General features: G+C 46.3%; 1 protein-coding gene across 1 annotated transcript in view; it reads right to left on the bottom strand.

Moving 5' to 3' along the window:
* ARID2 (AT-rich interaction domain 2) overlaps positions 1-18,339 on the bottom strand; it is a 736,417-nt gene that overhangs the window by 495,660 nt on the left and 222,418 nt on the right. Inside the window, exon 6 of the mRNA XM_029615213.1 lies at positions 14,582-14,649. Within this exon, the coding sequence (XP_029471073.1) occupies positions 14,582-14,649 (68 nt within the window). The remainder of the gene's footprint in view (positions 1-14,581; positions 14,650-18,339) is intronic.

Here is an 18,339-nt window from a genome sequence, read left to right as displayed (position 1 = left end):
GGGCTATCCCTAAAACATGGAAATATAGCTTGCAAGCCACTGCAACCAACGAGCAGCACCTCTGTTGCAGGGTCCCTCGTCCCCAAACTCCTTTAGCCATATATATGGCAATAGGTCGATAGGCATACTTGCCAATTAGATGGATAAGAACACTCCACACTGAGATAGGGTCTCGCAGGCGAGAATGAATGGCAATAGTGGTCCTTATCAAATGCCCATTGAGCTCAGCAGGTATTAAAGGTGACTCCTGAATGGAGAAACCCCTAATTTTTAAAGTGACATGCCTTCTCCAGCAAACAGAGCACGAGTGACACCCCTTGCAGGGATGAACAAACAGGCGTCCAGAGGGGAACCCGGAAGAGTTGTCCTGGAACCAAGTCAAATCCCCCCTTCCTGAAAGGACAGGAAAGCAACAGGAATCAGGGCCTTCTGACCCCGAAAAATCTTTCAACTCTTCAGGTGAGAGCTGAGACACAATCACTGATTGCTGACATTCAAAAGTGACCAATCTGCCACTGGCAGCCACCCTCGGATGGGGAAGGCCACTACGGCAATCATCGAAGAGGGTCCCAGCAAAAATGGATAGATGACCGCCTCTGCTGTCCCCTGACCCTGGTCTATAAGGAGATGCATCAATTCAAAGAATCGAGGCTCCGGTTCAGCAATAAACCTACCAGGGACGAAGCCCCAGGACTTCCCCACAAAATGGATTTGAGACACAAAAGGGGTCGAAAGACATACCCCTCTTCTGAGGAAGGAGACGACTCCCAACCATACCTCCTAGTGTCTACTCCCCTTAGAGTTTGGACACCAACAGAGTCCTAGGTCAGTCCTGTGGCTGCAGCACACAACCTGTTGTGCTCACCACGCGGGAAACAAACACACACATGCACATACACACATATATACAGTAGAAGGCAACTGGAGAATAGAGACCTCTATTGTAAAAGCATGCTAAACAGTACTCATACAGTGCTATCCCATCCTTTGGATGGCAGCACACCTATGTCCCCACTCGCCGTGCTCGTGGATAGAGTCCCTCGGCAAAGCAAGGAACGAGCACTACTTGCTAGAGTCTGGCTACATGCTGCAAAAAGACGAATTACAGAGCATGTGATGATGCCTTCCTCACCAGTGCTCTGCAGCAGCTTGTAGTGCAGAATTGATGAGGAGGCTGAGACCTTGATGCGATGATGGCAGAACCCTGCCATGGCTGAGAACTGCACAAGCAGGGAGAATTCTGCCTGCCATCGTCTGAGGCGCTTGGGGTAGATGCCCTGCCGTACCTGACTGCACATGCTGTGTTCCACTGTCACAGTAATTCCCAGTGGAGTGCATAAGAACAGTGTGACGACAGCGTCCCCAGTATCACTGGGGCTCTGAAAATGGCATGGCAGTGGGTAGCATTCTATGGCATCACCCCCTCCAGTACCTGATAATGCTCCAAGAAGCTGGACAGAGCCCTTAAAACTGTGTCAGGAATGGCTAACCGCCATTTTCCTCATGGAACGACAGCAGCTATGTACATGACGACAGATGGTACTCATGGTGCTCTGCGGGTGTGTCATATGGACTGTGTCCACTAGTACCCAAGTGTCTCATATCGCTTTTGTACTCACCAATGATTGATCACATCAAGGGCACCAAAAGATGCTGCACCCCGGGCTTCAATGGCACTTGACCGAATCTTGATCAGTTCTACGGTATATAGTGCCATCCCCAGCGCTACAGGCACCCGCGGACCTCAACAGTCCAGTGGCACCAAAAGAGATCCTGATACCGGAAGGCATCAATGGACTGGCGGTATCAAGGATGCCAGGGACACCTGCAGGCAGAAGCTCTGCAGCCCCGACACGCCTCATCGGTGCCCAGAGGAACCAATGGCTGTCAGGGCCATCGACTGTTCCCCTCAGCTCGTCTATCCGTCCAAGGACATTGATGTCGTGAGCTTGATGGCTCATTAACACTGATGATGCATGAATCCAGGCAGGGCTTCTGATACCCCCTGATCCCAGCAACTCAGGGCCCCTGAGATCATCAGTATCCATAATGCCCGATAGCCATGGGGCCAGTGATGGGATAGTATTATGCCCCTCAATGCCCCATTGGGACACCGGCAAGGTGTCTCAAGGGCACTGGACCCAGTGCATCTGGATGCCTCGGCGTACCAGGGCGCCTTGAGTAAATGGCAATCCCAGCGCTCAATCCAATTAAGGCCGAAACACCTGTCATTTGGGGGCTTCAATGGTACTCGAAGGTTCTCAAGAGCCGATGGCTTAGGGGATGACCAGGCGCTCAATGGCGAACCCAGTGCCTCATTTTTAGTGCTTCACATTGTCGAGAGTAGCAAAGAAAGGCATCGGTGGCGAACACGCCCGATGGCTTTCATACGAACATGCCCAATGGCTTCCATAGTGGCCCCGCACCTCAATGGCATCAACGGAATCAGGGCAAATCTGCACCACGATGGCATTGAGGCCAAGTACCGCGATGAGCCCAAGGGTGGCCGCAGCATTGAGGCCTGCCACAGCATCAAGGCCACACACCTTGATGGCATCAAAGGCTGCTGCAGCAGCATCGAGGTCATGTATCTTGACAGCATCAAGGGTGGCCACTCATGCACCTCAATGGGATCGAAGGCATCAATGGAATCAAAGGCACTGATGGCCCAAAAGTATCGACATTGAGGGCGGCTCCAGTGGCATCGAGTGGGACCATGGCGCTCGATTGCACCTAGCACTAGACACTAGAGGTCAATGCAGCTATTCTGCCATATCGAGACCCAAGGCGCTCGATGACTCCGGTGCATCGAGACTTCACATCCACACATGCCTATGGCACAGAAGGCCCTTACAGCATCGAGGGCACCCTGGCACCTCGACAGCGTAAAGGGTGATCATGGCGCTCACTGTCAGTCCTGGTCCCCTATGCGGTCCTGACATCGATGCATCAGATCAATGGTGAGCTGGTCACAGATGTGCATGGGCAACTGTTACTGGGCATGGCACTGAAGGTGCGACAGCAAGCTGCTTGCCCAGGCTCTTGCTCACTCTCTTTCACAAGGAGACTGCATTGCATCACCGGCAAGCAGAAGTGAGGTACGTCATATCTAGGGCTTCTGCCTGTGGAGACTAGTTCCTTTGAATGTGGGGAGGATGAGCCCGAGCCCCCCCCCCCCCCCCCCATAGGTACAGTGTGGTCTTCAATCTCTACACTGTCTGAATCTTCATCAATGACAATCAATCGGTGAAATGACATGGAACTCCTGCTCAGGGAGAACTCAGTTAAGTCCCCAGGCTCAGCAGCCTACACGGATCACCCACGGACTGCATTCAGTCAGTCTTGCCAGCACCTGACAAAGGTACAAAAACAGACAGAGCAAGGAGAGGACACAGATACTAAACTGCTGGTGCTGTTTTTATTTAATAAGGGATAGAAATAGACTCTGCCAGACTGCACAGCAACTAAGGTCCGCCATGTGGGTGGCAGATAAAGGAAGGAAGAAGAAAAAGGAAAGAAATAAAACTACTTTATGGTAAAGGAAAGAAAACAGCTGCAGCTCTAGAAAAAAAATCACTTACAAAAATTTTGAGGAGAGAACAAAGCTAAATACTGTGACACACACAACTCCCACGACCACAAATGGCTCCGCTGAAAAAGAGAGACTGAGGGACTCTGCCTATTTGGCAGAGAGATGACTACTGCTGCACATGCTCGGTAGGGCATGTTTGAACGTTATAGATTCTTTGAGATCAAAGTTCAGTGGTGGGCTCCATCCGATGATGTTGCTCATGTGTGAGGACTACCCTCCTGTTTTTCCTCGGAGCAAAAAACAAGGCTCCCAAAGCCCTAACTACCTGGTGCATTAAGTAGAGCTTCTCTCTAGTCTGAGTAACATTTGCTACATTAGGATAAACCTATTTCCTTGTCCCATAAACAGTTTATAGGAAAAAAAAAAAAAAGAAGAGGCACATCATGATACTAAAGGTCCTGTTGGAATTGTTATTACCAAAATCTACCATAAGCATTTATGTAATTCCGGAATATAAATTTTAAATAACTAAATGAAATGAAAATGATACTAAAATGGTAGCCCATTGATTTTCATCCACAGTGGACAGGTCTAGATAAGCTGTTAATTCTAGGGTATCTAATCCATCCGGGGCTTTGAGTCCATTATTTGTCCTGAGATGCCTTTCCCCATCAAAAGGAAATAAATCTTAAACTCTGAGGGTACAGTTTCAGGAATTATTCCCAACACCTCCAAAAGATACTTTTTCCCAAAACTCCCATGACCTCATACTGGGGCTCTGGGAAAATTCAGTAACTGCATATTTTTATTTATTTTATTTAAGATTTTTATATACCGACAATCGTTGGGAACATTTTATCGGTTTACAGAAAAAATAATATTTAGAGATCTTGCCTGGTTTTCTAACTGTTCTATTTTCTGCTGGAATCCAATCTTATCCTAAATAGCCCCTACATTCATCATTTTTATTTTGGCCACGTCCTTCTCCAACATCTCTATTTTCTTAGTATGGTCCAAACTTAAGGTCTTTTGTTTGTTGGATAAAGCCTTGAAATTCTCAGCCAAGTGACTTATATCAGAAGAACAACTATTTAAAGAATTGTCCAACCTTAACAAAGTAATTCATATTGCATCTAAAGTTATCATTGGGGCATAACCAGTGGAGAGGTCACTGTGCCAAGAGCGGGAGGCAACCCTTAGGGCTGTTGCTGAAACAATTCACCTTTAGCTTCACAGATTGACGCTCCAATACACCACCAACTACTCTCCGTTAACTTCTCACTACAGGGTGCCAACAGATCGTCTGAATGTGGGACTAACACGGCTCCTCTCTGGGGTCATCATCCAAGGTCGAGACACTTCCCAAATGCCACATCCCCCTCACTTGGCAGTAATCAGCAGCTAGGAAGACTGAACAAGTTGGCACTCCCTTGGCGCTCCGGTGTTCCTCCATTGGAGTTCAAGGTAGAAAGAGGAACCTCCTCCAAGCTAAATGTGCAAGTAAAAAATCCCTCGATCATCAACTGCACCATGAGAAAAGGCTGAGTCTCCAAAGGGTAGACTCACTCTACCCTTCCTTTTAGGCAGCATATTGAAAAAGATAAAGAAAAACTAAGAGAATAATAGTTGAGAGATCTTCACTGCAGCTTCATGACACCATCTTAACTCCTCCCCCAAACCCCATCTGATTTGCATATTTTAGACAGCTGAATGTGAAAAACATACAAGAGTATGAAAATTCTTGTAAGGCACTGTACCTACATAAAAACAGCATATCTATTAAATTTTAAACCATGAATAACAGGTAATTATATTTATTCCAAATGGGAATTAGAAAATTATTTTAAAAGGTATTTTATGTTTAATAAAAATGTATTTAACAGAACCAAAATATCTCCTATTTATAATGTTAGCTGGTACCAGGTTTGCCTACTACACTAAAGTTTTTCAAAGCCAGATCTCAGATTCCAGGAGGATCCTAATTCATGGCTACAAAAATAAAGAGAGAGACTCTTATGAAAATCCTTTTGTTTCCTGTAATGTTTAAAAAAAATTGGATAGCATTTATTTTTCCCCTGATAAATTCACACAAATTCTCTATTTTGTTTCATGTATATTACTATTTTAGTCTGTGTATTTTATTCATATCTGGGAACTTTTAAGTTGTTGTTACCCTGGGATTTCTGTTGACTGGTAGGGGGAGAAGAGGCAAGAAGAAAAAATAATTAATACCACAGAAACAAAGAAATGTTTCAGCCTATCTAGTCTGCTCACCCATACCAATTGCTCAGCAATTATAATCCCTACCACTCACCTCAAACAGAGTTGCTTAGCAGAGTTGCTTACCTGTTACAAGCATTCTCTGAGGACAGCAAGATGCTAGTCCTCACACATGGGTGACATCATCAGATGGAGCCCTGATGCGGAAAATTTATGTCAAGGTTTCTAGAACTTTGACTAGGCACACTGAGCATGCCCTATAGCACGAGTCCACGCGGGGTCCCTCTCCAGTCTTGTAACATAGAATTAAAATTAAAACAAAAAAAGGAGAAACCCAACTCCACTGGATGGTGGGCGGATTTCTTGAGGACTAACATCCTGCTGTCCTCTGAGAACACCTGTTTCAAGTAAGCAACTCTGCTTTCTCCAGGGACAAGCAGAATGGTAGTCCTCACACATGGGGGAATCCCTAGCTACAGGCTGCTCCCCAATACAAAAGGGGACCAACAAACACCCAACCAAGTGCCAATGGGCACAATAACAACAGTGCTGTTGGTAACAGAGAGAGGAGACAGCCTGATCCCAAACAACATGCCCTAGGCAGGGAGAGTAAGTTTCTGCACCTCAAACACGTTTTGAAGGACAGACTGACTGAACCTACTGTCGTGTCGGTCATCCCTATACAGACAATAGTGATATGTGAATGTGTTAGAGAACTCCACATCGCAGCTTTGCAGATCTCCTCCACAAGAACTACTTACAATTGGGCCACCAATGCTGCCATGGCTCTGACAGAATGAGCCTTGACAAGACCCCTCAAGATGCAGCCCCACCTGGGCATAACAGAAAGAAATGCAATCTGCTAGCCAATTGGACAGCATCTGTTTGGCAACAGCATCGCCCAACCTATTCCTATCAAAAGAAATAAAAAGTTGGGAGGATTGTCTATGGGCTTCTGTCCACTCCAGACAGAAAGCTAAGGCTCGCTTGCAGTCTCAAATTATGCAATGCTAGCTCACCTTGGTGCGAATAGGGCCTGGGAAAGCATGTTGGCAGGACGATGGACTGGTTCAGATGGAAGTCCATCACCTCCTTAGGCAGGAACTTAGGGTGCGAGTGCAAGACCATCCTGTCATGATAAAACTTAGTGTAAGGTGGATAAGTTACTAAAGCCTGGAGCTTGCTGTCTCTGTGCACTGAGGTGACTGCCACCAAAAATATAACCTTCCAGGTCAGATACTTCAGGTCACAGGTGCACAGCAGCTCAAAAATTGCTTTCATCAGCTGAGCTAATACCATGTTGTGGTCCCAGGACACAGCAGGAGGCTTTAGGGGAAGCTTCAACTGAAGCAGGCCCCAGATAAACCGTACAAATTTAGGCTGTACAGAGATAGGCGATCCATCTAAACCTTGGTAGTATGTGCCAATTGCACTGAGTTGAACTCTAACAGAGTTGGTTTTTAAGCTAGCTTCTCATAGGTGTAGAAGGTAATCTAGCAGTTTTTGTGTGAGGCAAGAGAACGGATCTACGGCCTTCTGCTCATACCACACGGAAAACCTTCCTCCACTTTAGTCCATAGGACTTTCTAGTGGATGGCTTTCTAAAAGCCATCAAGACCAGAGAGACATCCCTCAGAGATCGAGAGGCTGCAGGATTAATCTCTCAACAGTATTTTTGATGGCACCTGTTTAAGAGTTAGAATTCTAAACACTTTATACAACATAGTTTTTGTGCACCGTTGTGATGGCACCCGCTTAACGACGGTATAGAAAATATTTTAAATAAATAATAAATAAATAAACATCCAGGATGTTGGGATGCCGCAGCCTGCCTCGATCTAATGTGATGAGATCTGGGGAAGTCCCCAGACTGATCAGTCTCCGAATGGACAATTCTCGTAGGAGTGGAAACCAGACCTGTCTCAGCCAATGAGGGGCTATGAGGATCATAGTATCCTTGTCTTCATGAAGCTTCGAGAGTCTTCACCACTAAGGGCTTGAAGAATTCACATACAGAAGACCCTTGCCCCAAAAACGGGCAAGGGCATCGAGGCTGGTTTGCTGTCTGATCTGTACAGGGAGTAGAACCCAGACACCTTCCTGTTGCAGGGGGATGCTAACAAATCTACATCCAGGCTCCCCCAGAGGGGGAATATCCGATTCTCTACCCCTTGATCCAGGGACTACTTGTGGGGTCTGAAGGCTTGACTCAGCCTGTACGCTACCATGTTCGTCGTCCCGGCCAGGTACGTAGCCCTGAGCTTCATCCTGTGGGACAGGGCCAATGACCAGATCTGGACCACTTCCTGACACAGGAGGTATGATCCCATGCCTCCCTGCTTGTTGACATACTACATGGCTACCTGGCTGTCGGATTAGATCAGGACAACTTTGTTGCACAGCCAATTTCTGAAAGCCCATAGCGCCTATCTGATCTCTCAAAGCTCCAGGAAGTTAATTTGACAGGAGCATTCCTGAGCGGACCAGACACTCTGGGTGCTGAGCCCAACTAGATGAGCTCCCCCCACCTCAGGGTGGATGCATCCATGGTTAAGACAATTGAGTAGGGAGACTTTGAAAAGATATCCCGCATTACAATTTTGAAAGTACCCGCCACCAGGCCAATGAGTCCCAGAGAGATGGGGTGACTCAGATGCAATCCTGGAGGCTCTGAGTGGCCTGGCACCATTGTGACCTCAAGGTCCATCGGGTTTTGCGCACGTGTAAACATGCCAAGGGAGTAACATGGATGGTTGCTGCCTTATGTGCCAGACTGACACCTGCTGGCTCTGCTGAATCTCTGCCATGATGGTAATTTAGGTGACAGCCCTCTGAAGAGGCAGAATCGCCTTGACCTGAGTCATGTCTAGCAGGGCACCTATGAAGTCCAATTGAAGGGATGGGCTGAGATGGAACTTTGGGTAGTTGAGAACAAACAATAGTGACTCCAACACCTGGATGGTCAAGAGCATGGACTTGGCAGCCCCTGCCTGAGATGTGCTCTTGACCAGTCAATCATCCAGATAAGGGAAAACATGCACTCCCAGCCTGCAGAGGTGCACCGCCAGCATGGCTAGGCATTTTGTAAAGACTCGTGGGGCCGATGCTAACCCCAATGGCAACACCCAGGACTGGAAGTGCTGTTTTCCCACCACAAATCAGAGATAATTCCAGTCACCGGGGGAAATGTTGATGTGAGTATATGCGTCCTTTAGATGAAGGGAGCATAGCCAGTCCCCTTTTTGTAAAAAGGAGATCAAGGTGCCCAGGGAAACCATCTTGAGCTTCGTTTTTTAGAAACTTGTTCAAGGCCCTTAGGTCTAGGATGGGACGCAGTCCTCCTGTTCTCATTGGAATCAGGAAGTACCTGGAGTAGAATCCCTGCCCACTTTGCCCTGGTGGTACGAGCTCAACTGCCCTGGCCGTTAAGGGGGAAGAGAGCTCTGCTAGCAGTACCTCCTGATGCACTACCAGCCCTCAAAATGAGCACAGAGGGCAATTTGGTGGGATACCCAGCAGGTTCAACTGATATGCTTGACGGACGATGGAAAGAACCCACTGGTTTGAGGATACACTGGGCCACTGACTCGAAAAGAATTGCAGCCTGCCTCCGACCGAAGAGTCCATCATCCCTGGTACAGGCAACTAGCCCACACTTCCTATGATCTAGTCAAAACCTTGTCCCTGGAGACTGAAGCACCGGCTGGAGCTTAGGAGTTCTCTGCTGCCTGGGACAGCCGCTGAAGCCCTGATGGCATTGATGGGAGTGAGGGGGCAAAGGATAGTACTTCCTTTACTGAAATAAATACTTCCTCAGTCCCTGGCTTGCCGGCCTCCTAGAAGAGGATGGATCTAGAATGCTGGCAAAGTTATTGGAAGGTTTCATGGTGGCCCCGAAGTTGGGCCACGGCTTCTCTCACCCTATCTCCGAAGAGATTCTTCCCAGTACACAATGCATCGGCAAGTCTTTCCTGTACCTCTGGTTGGAAATCAGAGGCCCGCAGCCATGCCATTCTCCGGGTGCCGAGTCCCACTGCAGAGACTCTCAATGCAGTCTTGAAAACATCTTAGGTCACTCGGACCTCATGTTTTCCACAATCCAGGCCTTTATTCACCAGCAACACGACAGCAACCTGCTGCTGTTGAGGCAGCTGCTCAGCCACCTCCTGTACCTGTTTCCAGATGTCAGAGTACCGGCTCATGTAAAGCTCCATGGTCCTTCCCTGGGGATGCAGAGGAATGAGTCCAAGAACGCTTGGCTCTCTTAAGAGCAGATTTGACAACAGACTGATGAGGCAGCTAACGCCTATCAAATCCAGCGGCCTTCTGGATGAGGTAAACCCCATCCACTTTCTTATTAATGGGAGGCACTGTGAGGGGGTGTTCCCATATCCTCAGCAGCAGCTCCTTAAGGATCTTGTGCACCGGGACAGCCACGATCTCTTTAGGAGGCTCCATGAGCTGGAGCATCTCAAGCATTTTGTGCCTGGCATCCTCCTCCATCAACAACTGAAATGGGATGGCCTCCACCATCACCCTCACAAACCCTGTGAAGGTTAAGTCCTCAGGCAGAGACTTCATTCGCACCTCTGGAGGAGAAGGGTCTGAGAGGAGACACTCAGAGTCCTAGGAGAATTTTGAAGCATCATCCCCCCAGGGGTCATAGGTGTCCACATCCTCACTGTAAGCCACAGGGGATGGGGTGGCTAGGTGTTCGTCCTTCATCCAGAGGTGCAAGCAACAGTAAAACTGGATGGGGAACTACATGCCACGGTGTATCTGCCAGCCTGGGTGGAGCTTCCTCCTCAGAGGAACCAGTGACAGCCACCGTATTGGTAAGGGAAGGCTTTGGTACCTCGCCAGGAACAGATGCCATCTCAGGAACTGACGACAGCTGGGTCGGTAAGGCACTGATGAGCACACTGACGGGCAGCACTGGTTTCAGTGCCATTGGTGCCACAGAACCGAAGCCCTGCAGCGTCTGATCCACCACCTGCTGGACATGAAGCTCCAGCTACTCCTCGAACGTTGCCGATGCCAACACCAACTCAGAGGAAGGAGGAATGGTTAGATGTTCTTCAGACGCATGAGGCGGATCAGTGACTACCATCAGGACCGGTAGAGACTGTTGCAGACCCTTGGCATCGATGGAGAATTAGCACTCCTTGCTGCGGGGTTGCTTTGCGGACATAGCGGCATGAGCCAGTACATCCCCGTGCCCAACAACGTGCATCGACTGGGATCGGTGTCTATGCTTCTTCGGCTTCCCTCAATGCTCGGCCTGATCCTTCCCCAGTACTGAGACTGATAATGAGGAACCTGATGTCCTCGGCCTGGAGGAGATCAACGGTGGTTGGTTTCCGGCACCACCAATGGTCCCGCCAATGTCGATGGTGCGGTGTCTAGAAGTGTGGCTCCCAGATCCAATGCCGCCAATGCTGATGCCGATGGCTCGAACTTCTTCGACCCAAAGAGGTGAGTTGACACCTATATCCCATCAGAGTCATCTGGGAGCATAATCGGCAACCCCAGACGTCAAGTAATGCCCCCAGGCAGAGGATATATACCTCATAAGGATCAGCAATGGACATGATCCTAGGGTAGAAACATAGAAATGACGGCAGAAGAAAACCAAATGGCCCATCCAGTCTGCCCAGCAAGCCATGCACTCTTTTTTTTTTCTCTCATACTTGTTACGCCTGACTTTTAGTACCCCTTAGTTCCATTTCCCCTCCACCCCACCACCAATGTAGAGAGCAGTGCCGGAACCACATCCAAGTGAATATCTAGTTTAATTAGGTGTAGTAACCGCAGCAATAAGCAGGCTACACCCATGCCTTTGTCCACCCAGACTATGTAATTCAGACCTTGTTGGTTGTTGTCCATATACAGATCCTCTTTTCCACATTCCCCCTGCCGTTGAAGCAGAGAGCTATGCGTTGAAAGTGAAGTATTAGACTTTCTCCCCTGCTGTTTAAGCAGAGAGCTATGCTGGATATGATTTGAAAGTAAAGTATCGGCTTATTTGGTTTTGGGGAAGTAACCGCCATAACAAGCAAGCTACACCTTGCTTTTTTGTGAATGCAAATCCTTTTTTTTCTTCTTCCACATTTCCTCTTGCTGTTGAAGCCTAGAGCAATGATGGAGTCTCATTAACCGTGTGTATGTACATTGAACAAGGGTATTATCTCCAGGTAGTAGCGCTCATTCTCGTGAGCCACATTAACAATCAACAATTTCCTAGCGTGTAGCAGATGGACTCAGGACCAATGGGTACAGTGCACTCCTGCCAGCAGCCGGAGACGGACCAGACCCCAATCCGACGCCAGCCCCCAGCACACACACCCCCGCAGGAAGTGCAGATCCCCAGCACTTTCCGTCTCCAAAGCAGTTAGGGACTATCTGCACGCTCTCAGAGCATTAGAACTAAACTACAAAGAAACCCAAATTTAAGAAGAAAAGTTACTTCCGGAAGACGAGCCCCGTTCTCCTGCGGGGCTCGTCCATTCATCTAACACCCTCTCTGGAAAGAAATATTACTTCAGATTATTTTTTAGTCTATTCCCTTGATTATTTTTTAGTCTATTCCCTTTCACCCTCATCCCATCAACTTTCTCTGTTCCAACCCCTCCCTGCTAATCCACATTCTCTCTCCTCCACTACCACCACCAATTTCCCCCCTCCAGATTGACAGCAGCCCTCTCTTTGCTCCCATCTCCCTATAAGTCACAGCTCATAAACTTGTGTACCCCTTACTCTACCTGCAGCCGAGTTCAAGTTCTGGAATCACAGCTGCAGTTTCTCTACACATGCCACCTGCAGTGTGTATGCTCCAGTTTTACCCTTCCCCTACCTGCAGATTTACTAATGGTGAGTGGCTAGGGCAGTAAACAGAGAAGCCTAGATCTTTTTAGTATTTCCCTGGAGACCAGGAAATTGATGCAAATTTTTAGTCTCTCCAGGGAAAACCTAGAGTTCCCAGGAATGGTTTTATTGGAAATGTTTTATATGTTTATTTATTATAATGATTATGATTTAAGTTGATCTTATTGGAATTGTTCTATATTATTATTATACTCCACTTTGAGCATTTTCTTTGAAAAAGTAGATAAAAATATAAATAAATGCATACAGACAAAACCCCACCCCAAATCTGTCTTATCTATATATTAGAACATAAACTTTCAGGTCTACAAATTGCCACATTGGCAGCAATTTATATTTTCTGTAGCTAGGTGCCCAACAAGGTTAAGCTGAAGAAAATAGGACATGACCCTTCTTGTTGGTGGCAACTATCTGAACTTAAGGCAATTTCTGGCATTACTCACATGTTCCACAAAAAGCTGCATAATGCCTTGCCTTCTCTCTCTGAGATTTTCCTCCCTTCTTTCTACGCTTCTTCCACAACACTCTTATTGTTCCCCTCTCCTCCTACAAAGCTGATCTTACCTATATCTTCTTTCGTTCTTTTTCCTTTCTCCTCGAGGATTCCCCCTTCATCCTCCTCCACCTCTGTACTCATGTCCCCCTTTCTCTATATCTCTCTGCATCCCATCCTCCCCATTTACTCTCTTTTTCCTTCTTCTTTGTTCTCTCCCCTCCCCACTGCTCACTTCCCCCGTTGCTCTTTCACTCTCGTGTATCTTTTCACTCTCCCTCAGTATCACAATACACCTAAATTTCAGTGCAAGTGTCTGTAGAAAGAAAGCACTTCATTCAAATGCTGCTACTACTGCTTCACTCTGTGACACTAAAGCAGCAAGTGGAAATGAAAGCAACAGCACTTGAAAGTAGTGGCTCCTTCCTTCAGATCCAACCCCCACCTCCACAATGATTTTGGGCTAGAATATTGGTGCTATAGTCACATGCCTCTGGTGAGCTGGTGACTAGATAATTTACACAGAGGAGCGCTAACTTTTAAACAGGCACGCGGGTGCACATGTGCGTGCATTCATCAGCCCATGCCCAGGGACATGGCCATTTTCTAACATAAACGTACGTATATGTGTGCATGTTATAAAATAGCCTGACCGCATGTACATGTGAATGCTATTTTAAGTTGACACGCGCCTATGCGCGCAAAGGCCACTTTTACTGCACAAGTGGTAGGGGTTTTAAAAAATACGCGTGCCAACACCAAGACAAGTTTCACCAGTTTGTTCCCAGTTCACCCAGGTAAGAAATAGGACTTCCAAACCCACCTAGTTTAATAGCCCTGTTACCCCAACCTTTAAAACCTCACCAACCTCTCTATTTATCTTTATTTTATAACGTGCACGTCATCCACAGCAGAAGTAAAGTTACACAGCAGGAGACCTCAGCATGCATCTGTGCGCGTATTTACGCGATAATTTCAAAATGAAATCCAGGAATGTTGATGTCCCGCCCCTTTTTTGAAACTTTTCAGTTTGTGCACGTGGCAGCAAGTACGCACGTACTCAGGTAGCATTTAAAATCCATTCAGCACACGCCGGTCCAACTTATGCGAGTATCTCCAGGTTTTGAAGCATGCCAGGCTTTGAAAATTTCACCTTTATGCATATTCTATTCTATTTTTCTGAATGCTGTTGCAATAGTTAATAATCTCTAGATTTCATATTTGTTTCTCTAATCCTGGACTCACTTTCACTATGTACATTCTCTTAGACTGGCTCCCACAGAAAGATGGATTTTACATCTTACTTTCCTCAGAGTAGAAAACTAGGTAGATCATCTACAGGCTGATTCTGCTATTTATGCAGATGCACCAGCTTTCTACTGTGAGATATTACATAAATTCAGTTATAGAAAATATCTCCTTAAAAATATTTTTTAAATTGTTCTAATTACCTTAGCAAAATCTCTATCTGTTTTCTCCTTCCATTCGTCTCCAAAAACATCAGAAAATGTTCCTAAAGCTAAAAATATAAAAGATAACATTTAGGAAATTTTACTGAAAACTGCAAGTTCATATGAATCTATATTTTTAAAGAAGAGTCTTAGGTACAATTCACCATGCTAGTTTCATCTAACAATACATGTCATCTCCCTTCTTAATCACAAGTCTCCATTTTATCTTGACAGGAATCCCAAATGTCGCTCTTTTAGCACCTCCACCGCAGGGGATCCTAGTCATCTTTCTATTCAACACCACAAGAGAGAGAGTTAAAATAGTATTTCTAAAAACAAACAAACATCTTAGTCAATGATCCTTGACTCGTAGAAGACTGGGAAATACTTATTCTGATTCAGTAAAAGTGAATGGAAGTGGGAATGAGCAATAACGGATGGCTACTGACAACCTGGTATTGTGAAAGACTGAAGCTGATTTGGACAGAGAAAGAATTCCAAAGCAGAGATAGTGGTTTTCAGTTTCTGTCTCGAAATATCATTCCTTCCTTCCTTCCTTCCTTCAATTTTCAGCATTATTGTGGGATTCTTCCCTCCCAAGGGCTCTCCTTAGCAGAAAAATGATGTACAGCCTCTTTTTTTCCTTACTTTTCCCACAGCTGGTCCCCAATTTAGAACCAATACTGCAGTGACCTCTTGTGGCAAAGACAGTACGCTGAAATCTTTAAAAACAAATTCTACAAAAATGATTTTTTATCTATTAAATAAAAATTTAAATGGTTAAAAATTGGGCACATATAATTTACAAATATATTAAACTAGATTCAAAATAGAGATAATTTGTGCTTGAAAGTATAAATGCTGAGAAACTATACAGACACACAGATATACATATACAAATATATTTATACTAGCCATTAAGCCCGTAACAACGGGATAAATTAACTTTTTTTTTTCAGTCCATTTCCTTACCCCTCATTCTTCCCTCCCTCCCCTCATTCTCCCTCACCCTCTAGTCTCCCTCCCCCCTCCCCTCACTCTCTAGTCTCCCTCCCCCCTCCCCTCCCTCTCCTCCCTCCCCCCAGTCATTCCTTCCTCCCTCCCTCCCCCCTCCCCTCAGTCACTCCCTCCTCCCTCCCCCCCTCCCCTCAGTCACTCCCCCTCTCTCAGCTCATTCACAACCCCTTCGGATGGCGCAGACGGAAGATCTCCGGGGGAGGTCCCTCCCTCCCTCCCTCGCGCGCTGCTACTGCTCCTCGCCGCGCCATTTTTGTTACAGGCAAGCTCTGACCGACGTGCTGCCCGCACATGCACGGTAGAGTGGTTCTCTACTGCACATTTGAGGCACGTCGGTCAAGCTTCATTTATCTAGTAGATGCATATGTATAAATATACACACTATATATAGAAAAAAAACTGCGGCAATATAAATGGCATTTGAAAAATAGTGTTCTTAAAAGTATATGTAAACGTTCAAATAGAACACTAAATAAAAATTACTAATTGTACTTACAGTTAGCAAAATTGCTTACCTTGTAATAGGTGTTATCCCAGGACAGCAGGATGTAGTCCTCACATATGGGTGACATCATTGGTGGAGCCCTGGTATGGAAAGCTTTCTGTCAAAATTTCTAGAAACGTTTGACTGGCCCTGTGAGGCCACTGAGCATGCCATGATATTCTCTGCCACAGGGGTCTCTCTTCAGTCTCGTATGTAGCAATAAGCTTTAGCAAAAAACAAAATAATAAAATGTATCGGACCCAACTCCGCGGGGTGGCGGGTGGGTTTCGTGAGGACTATGTCCTGCTGTCCTGGGATAACACCTATTAAAGGTAAGCAATTTTGCTTTATCCCAGGACAAGCAGGATGCTAGTCCTCGCATATGGGTGATTAGCAAGCTAGAGGCTGAGTCATTTTGCAGTGAAGCAACAGTGAAGTATGGTTGTTGAAAATGAGGCAGCCGAAGATCACAGCAGATTGGATGTAGAAGGAGTTGGGATTAAACTGGAAACAAGTTCTTTAAAACAGATTGTCCGTAAGCTGAATCTTGTTGTCCAAACAGTAATGAGCTGCAAAGGTGTGAAGAGAACTCCATGTTGCTGCTTTACATATGTCAAGAATTGGCACTGAACAATAGAGTGCTACTGAGATTGACATTGCTGTCACTGAATGCGCCTTTACTCGCCCCTGGAGAGGAAGGCCTGCTTTTTCATAGCAAAACTGTATGCAATCTGCTAGCCAATTGGATAGAGTATGTTTACCCACTGCTTTTACCGGATTGTTTGGATCATAAGATACAAAGAGTTGAGTGGATTTCCTGTGGACTGCAGTGCGGTCTAAGTAAAATGCTAGCGCACGCTTACAGTCCAAGGTATGTAAGGCCCAATCTCCTTGGTGAGAATGAGGCCTTGGAAAGAATGTGGGCAAAACGATAGATTGGTTCAAGTGGAATTCCGTAACTACTTTGGGAAGGAATTTTGGATGTGGACGGAGAACCACTTTGTCATGTAGGTGGATGCATCTGTAGTTAAAGTTATCTGTGGGACTGGTTGCTAGAAGGGAAAGCCCTTGCGCAAATTGTCCTTGTTCGCCCACCAAAGTAGACATGAACGTAGCTGGTGGGTTACTTGAATTGGAGAGTACAGAGGTTGAATGGCTTGGATCTATTGTGATCTTAAAGTGCATTGAGTTACCCCTCATGGCTAACCTTGCCATAGGAGTGACATGAACTGTGGATGCCATGTGGCCTAGCAAGGTTAGAAACTGATGAGCTGTTGCTTGTTTCTTTGAGTGAATTGAGTTTGCCAGTAGGGAAAGTGTGTCTGCCCGATCCTCGGGTAGAAAAGCTTTTGAAAGTATGGTGTTCAATTCTGCTCCTATGAATTGAAGCTTGTGAGACGGAATGAGATGGGACTTTTGATAATTGATGAGAAAACGCATGGAATGAAATAGAGTAATTGTTCGACCGAGAGAAGCCAGGGCTCCTTCTTGAGAATGACTTCTGAAGAGCCAGTCGTCTAAGTAGGGAAAGACATGGACACTTTTCCTTGTGCAAGTGTGCTGTTATTACTGCCAGACATTTGGTGAATACTCTGGGAGCAGAGGCAAGTCTGAATGGTAGTACTCTGTACTGGGAATGTTGATGGCCTACCATGAAGCATGAATGTGAGCATAAGTGAAGATCCAGAGAACAAAGCCAATCTCCTGTTTGAAGAAGTGGAAGCATGGTTCCTAGAGAAACCATCCTGAACTTTTCTTTCTTCAGAAATTTGTTGAGATTTCTGAGGTCTAGGATGGGACGTAGGCCTCCAGTTTTCTTTGGAATGAGGAAATAACAGGAATAGAATCCTCTGCCCTGCTGAGTCCAGGGCACCGGCTCTACAGCTCTGGCTCTCAGAAGGGTGGATAATTCTACTTGTAATTGGATTATGTGATTTTCGCTTAGAGAAAGAGGTCTCGGAGGAGAATCTCTTGGAATTGAGAGGAAATTGAGTTGGTAACCTCGAGATATTATTGCAAGTACCCATTGGTCTGTTGTTGTTTCTAACCAATGGTTGTAAAAGGAGGATACTCGACCTCCTACCGGAAACTCTGGATGAGGATTAGAGAGATGGCTTCGGTCTCTGGGAAACGCCTCAAAAGCCAGCAGCCGGTCCCGTCTGTGGCGGAGGTTGAGGCCTAGCCGCCCTAGGTTGTCTGGGCTGAGCACTTTGTTGTGGCCTAGAAGATCTGCCCCTTGATGTTGGAGGGTAATAAC

Source organism: Rhinatrema bivittatum, chromosome 9 (genome assembly GCF_901001135.1).
Source record: "Rhinatrema bivittatum chromosome 9, aRhiBiv1.1, whole genome shotgun sequence".
NCBI lineage: Eukaryota > Metazoa > Chordata > Amphibia > Gymnophiona > Rhinatrematidae > Rhinatrema > Rhinatrema bivittatum.
This window is presented reverse-complemented; position numbering and strand designations above follow the sequence as displayed.